Source organism: Triticum aestivum, chromosome 7A (genome assembly GCF_018294505.1).
Source record: "Triticum aestivum cultivar Chinese Spring chromosome 7A, IWGSC CS RefSeq v2.1, whole genome shotgun sequence".
Taxonomy (NCBI): domain Eukaryota; kingdom Viridiplantae; phylum Streptophyta; class Magnoliopsida; order Poales; family Poaceae; genus Triticum; species Triticum aestivum.
In genome coordinates, this window is record NC_057812.1 from 543,640,163 (window position 1) to 543,645,987 (window position 5,825).

The window sequence follows — 5,825 nt, forward strand, 5'->3', positions numbered from 1 at the left end:
AGATATTATGATATCCCAACCAAATATCCATGTTCCAAACATGGAACAAGCTCCAATCTTCACCTGCAACTAACAACGCTATAAGAGGGGCTGAGCAAAGTGGTAACATAGCCAAACAACGGTTTGCTAGGACAAGGTGGTTAGAGGCTTGGCTTAACAATATGGGAAGCATGATAAGCAAGTGGCAGGTATCGCAGCATTGGCATAGCAAAAGAGCGAGCAACTAGCAAGCAAAGATAGAAGTGATTTCGAGGGTGTGGTCATCTTGCCTGAAATCCCGCAAGGAAGAAGAACGAGTCCACGAAGAAGACAAACGGACGTAGTCGAACGGGTCCTCACAAACGCGACGTTATTGGAACCAACCCGAAGAAGCAACACCGGAAAGAAGCACACAATATAGTAAACAACCAACACATAAACAAGGCATGATATGCGGGATGCGATATGTGATGCATATGGATGATTTGGAAAGGAATGATTGAACCTGGCCTCAACTTGGAAATCCAAGAGTTCCACTGGAAAAGTGAGGTGATTTCGGTCGAAATCGATATAAAGATCACCGGAATCGGATGCATGGTTTGAAAATGGCAAGCAAAACAAATATGACACCGGTCTGCGATAATCAGCACGAGACCATCTAAATGCATCAAGAACAACATGCTACAGCACTCCAACATGACAACAAAATACATGGAAGGGATCCACTCATGATGCTTGACAAAAGATGAACACTGAGCTACGGCTAATTCACTCAATAGCAAGCTCAAACAAGCATGGCAAAAATGCAAAAGATAACAGGTTTCAGACTTAGTGAAATTAACAGCATATCAGGAATTTATCATCAGGAAGCAATGTTTAGAGCACGATAACTACATGCTACATGAACTTATCATGGCAACGCAAGGCATGGAATGAAGCTACTCAAAACATATAACAAAATTTCCTTAGTAACCATGAGCCAAAAGGGATCAGAAAATACAATTGCAAGCGTGTGACATAGCAAAAACATAAACAGATTCAGACTTGGTGAAAAACTGGAGCATGGCAAAACAGTTAACAAGTAGGCATGTTTACGAGCTCGATGCACTCACCACAAAGCATTGCATGACAAACTAAGCATACACCCATCAAGTAGACATGGCATAGAAGTTAAACATGGCAAGAACAACATCATAGCATGCACGGATCAATAGCAACAAGCTCGGCAAAATCGCTACACATGTGAACAATCTGCCAGGAACATTTTATAGCAAAAGTAGAGCTCTATTGACTCAAGCTAGGGTGCTCCATAATTTCAAAAAAATACATGGATGGATAGAGCACCACAATATCTACAAAACATCCTTACTGATCATGCTCAAAAGAGACACGGATCACAAGGAAACAACATGAACATATGACATAAAAACAATAACAGGACAAGGACTTTTCGGTCCCTCGGTTAACCGTTGGAGTATCAAACGAAGTCCAAATGGCACGAAACTTGACAGGCGGTCTACCGGTAGTAAACCAAGGCCGCATGACAAGTCTTGGTCCAATCCGAAAACATTTAACACCCACACATGAAAAGAGGTAGAAAGGGACACCGGGTGACATAGGAGCGCCGGATTGCAAAACGGACAACGGTGAAAATGCTCGGATGCATGAGACGAACATGAATGCAAATGCGATGCACATGGTGACATGATATAAGATGCATGACACGCAAGCAATGACAAGGCAACAACAGCGAATAACTGGAAGACACCAGGCGCATCGGTCTCGGGGCGTTACACTAGGCTCTCACATGGACCTCCTACCATGTGCGCCTCCTCCTTCATGGCGCCAAAAGAGGCCGCCAGCATCCCGGAGCTCGCCGGTCTTCCCCGCATCTCCATGCCACCACGTCGGAGCACCTCACCACCGGCGACCAACCCCGCTACTACCTCCATCTCATTCCTCTCTCCCTTGTTTTTCTTTTTCTCTCTTTTCCTCTGGTTTGACTCACCCTCCCATGTCCTTACCCGTGCAGGTCGTTGCCATGGACGACCAGGAGCTCGCTGCCTTTGCTGCGAAGAGGAGCCCCATGCCGCTGCCTTGCTCGGCCATGGATCCGGGCCCTCTGCAGCAGTCGTCGCTGGATCTGGTCTGCCGGTGCCCTTTCGCACCTCCGGCGACCCCTGCCGTCATTGGATCGAACAATTGCTGCCATTAACAGCATGCACGGGATCGAGAATTTTTTTGTTCCCGCGCTACTACTAACAGACGTAGTAGTAGCACGGGTGCACCCATGCTACTACTACAAGTTAGCTGTAGCGCCGTAGTAGTGGCGCGGGCACCCACGCTACTACTAGGATTTTCCCTAGTAGTGAGGGTTTATCCTCCCCCGTGTGCGGCGGCGCGATTTGTTGTCACACGTTTTAGATCTATTTAAGGCTTCAATGTTGAAACTGCCTCTAGGACAATGGTCCTTCCAGGCACGTGCACAAAGGTTTCCTAGCTGTCATCAACAAGGTCAAGCTGGCTTTGATATGGGAGCGGCAATAAAGCCACGTTAGCGACTTGTTCTGACTACGATAGTGGTTGTTCGATGATGCATGGTCCTTGATGTAATTATTATTATATTTGAGGTGGTTTGTACTTGTTATTAATAGATCTCGGTTCTTTCCGCCAAAATAAAAATAAAAATAAAAATAAGGTAGAGATAATTAAGATGATGCCCTCACATTACGGTGTTCAAAATGTTGCATATGCAATGCATAGCAACCCAAGAATAGAAGATAGGAGACTCTAAACACCGGAGCGAGAGGCGTGCACGGGCCGAGCACGCTCCCTGAATCACCTTCACTCATGGGCATGGCGACAAGGTACCGAAGCATGCGCGAGTTGCGCTCTCCTCTATCGTCGCTTCACCACTCCCTAATTATACACCACTCTCTTGCAGACACGCCCGGCCGAGCTATATATTCCTCCCGGTTCCTCATCACCTGGATCGAGCAATGTCCCTGATGGAGCTCACCGTCCTACCTTCATACACCTAGAAATCAAGGCCATCACGAGGTAGGAGGAGGGGAGCTCGATCGATCCTAACGGCGAATAATAATCTACTACGGTAATAAAGGAACCATGGAGGGGTTCCAGTGGAGCAGGCCCGTCTCCTTGCTCCTGTATGCCGTCTTCTTCCTGGCGGCGGCGGCCGTGTCGGAGACCAACATCGGCGAGTTCGACGAGTACTGGCAGCGGCGCCAGCTGGAGGCCAGAGCCCGCGCGGAGGCTGCCTACCATCCCAACCCCATCGAGGTCGCCAACAGCCTGAACCGCGCCGTCCACAGAGCCGTTCGGGAGGAGAGCGGGTCGAGGAGGAAGTTGCTGGGACTGCACAAGAAGTTCGCTGGGCCGTGCACGGCGACGAACCCGATCGACCGGTGCTGGCGGTGCCGCGACGACTGGGCGACGGACCGGATGCGTCTGGCGCGGTGCGCGCAGGGGTTCGGGAGGCACGCCACGGGCGGGCTGGGCGGGAAGATCTACATCGTCACGGACGGCGACGACGACGACGTGCTGGAGCCGCGGCCGGGCACGCTCCGGTGGGCCGTGATCCAGAATGAGCCCCTGTGGATCATCTTCGCCAGGCCCATGCTGATCAAGCTCAAGGAGGAGCTGTTGGTCGGCAGCAACAAGACCATCGACGGGCGCGGCGTGCAGCTGCGCATCGCCGATGGCGCGCAGGTGACCGTGCAGTATGCGCACAACGTGATCATCCACAACATCCACGTCAACGACCTCATCGTGGGCAAGGGCGGCAGGATCCGGGACTCGCCGCAGCACGCCGGGTTCCGCACCCAGTCCGACGGCGACGGCGTGAGCGTCTTCGGCTCCACCGACGTGTGGCTCGACCACCTCTCCCTCGCCACCTGCCAGGACGGCCTCATCGACGTCATCGACCAGTCCACCGGCGTCACCATCTCCAACTGCCACCTCACAAACCACAACGACGTCATGCTCTTCGGCTCCAGCGACAGCAACCCCAAGGACGAGATCATGCAGATCACCGTCGCCTTCAACCACTTCGGAAGAGGGCTCGTGCAGAGAATGCCAAGGTCATCATCATCATCTCAAGCTAAAATTAAGCTGGTTGGTTAATTTGTGCTCACTGCATTTATAAATCATTTTCTCTTGCTTATATAATTATCAGGTGCCGATGGGGATTCTTCCACGTGGTGAACAACGACTACACCCACTGGCTCATGTACGCCATCGGCGGCAGCAAGAACCCGACCATCATCAGCCAGGGGAACCGCTACATCGCGCCGCCGAACCTGGCGGCGAAGCTGATCACGAAGCGGCTGTACGCGGAGGAGTCGGAGTGGAAGAACTGGGTGTGGCACTCGGAGGGGGACCTGATGCTCAACGACGCCGTCTTCACCGACAGCGGCGGCCCCAACCAGAGGAAGTTCGAGAAGGACGACCTCATCCCGCCCAAGCCGGGATCGTACGTCACCAGGCTCACACGCTTCGCCGGCTGCTTGCCGTGCAAGCCCGGCAAGCCCTGCTAAACCTAGGTGGCCCCGCCGGCCGGCCGGAGCCGATCCCTTCCGAATCTTCAATTATTGCTTTGTTCAATTCTTTTACTCAAAGATTCGTGTATGTATTATGTATTACTAGGACATTTGAGTAGTCTACGGGGTTCAAGTCAGAGGACCCTGTAGGTTGTTCTTGTACCTGCATTCGCCGTGTCAGCAGCCAGGCGACGCAGAGGCCAGAGTGGATGACGGACAGAGACAACATGTTTCTGTCTAGGTCATCCTGCTTACTTAGGAGAGGTGGAGGGCCCGACAGAAAGCATGCACATATTGAAGAGGGCCGAGACTAATTTGTTTAACGATTGTTTTAAGGTTTATCGTCTGTTTATTTTCATTTTATTTCAACTTTCTACATGTGTGTGTTGAACATGCAATATGTTACAGAGGAGGAGGCGTCATTGACACTTGGCGTGGCCGCACCCTTGACGTGCTTGACGTGGTGACTACTCTAGCGTAGGCTTTCTGTTGAGGTTGTTAGAGATAGTTCTCATGTTTAACTATCTCTTCTTTTGATTCTCCCTGTAACCTCCCCTCTCGGTTAGGCAATCTTCACCGAGGCTTGTATCCATCGATCATCCCATCAATATATACATGCGGGCTCTCGTGTATGAGGGTTGAGACATTTTCATAACTCTTTACATGGTATACAGAGCAGGCTCTTCCATCTCATCTAGCTAGTTCTTCCTCAACTCTTCACTCAACCCTTCTTCATCATGTCCACCTCCACCGCACCCATCCAATCCAACCTCAACTACAACACCACTGAGCCACTTACTCGAACGAATTATGTCCTTTGGAAAGCCCAAGCAAGATCCCAAATAATGGGCGTCGGCTTGTACAACTACATCGACAACACCATTGAGGAGCCTCGCAAGATCATCACCACCAAAGACAAAGACGGCAAGGACCAGGTCATCCCCAACCATGCCTATGCACCCTAGTTTGTCCAGGATCAACATATTGCCGCTTATCTCTTGCGCAACCTGTCCAAGGAGGTTCTCGTCCAAGTCGCGTCCCTTGAGACGTCACATGCGATTTGGACAACCTTGGCCACCATGTTCTCCGCGGTGTCGCTGTCTCATGCCAACAATCTTCGCGCCGCGCACACGGACGCCCAGATGGGCGCCCTAATTTTTTAACGATTATTTTAAGGTTTATCGTGTGTTTATTTCCATTTTATTTCAACTTTCCACATGTCTACAGTTTTCCACATGCGAAAAAAACATTGTTAGAAATAAGGTTGTTATTGTTGGGCCTCGACAG

The 5,825-nt window shown here is 50.8% G+C and overlaps 1 protein-coding gene across 1 annotated transcript; it reads left to right on the forward strand.

Annotated features, from left to right (window-relative positions):
- Positions 1–2,969: 2,969 nt before the first annotated feature.
- LOC123151851 (pectate lyase) lies at positions 2,970–5,193 on the forward strand. The gene is made up of 2 exons (XM_044571494.1): positions 2,970–4,079; positions 4,175–5,193. The coding sequence occupies exons 1-2, from the start codon at positions 3,106–3,108 to the stop codon at positions 4,533–4,535; spliced, it is 1,335 nt and encodes a 444-aa protein (XP_044427429.1). The 5' UTR covers positions 2,970–3,105; the 3' UTR covers positions 4,536–5,193.
- The last annotated feature ends 632 nt before the right edge of the window (positions 5,194–5,825 follow it).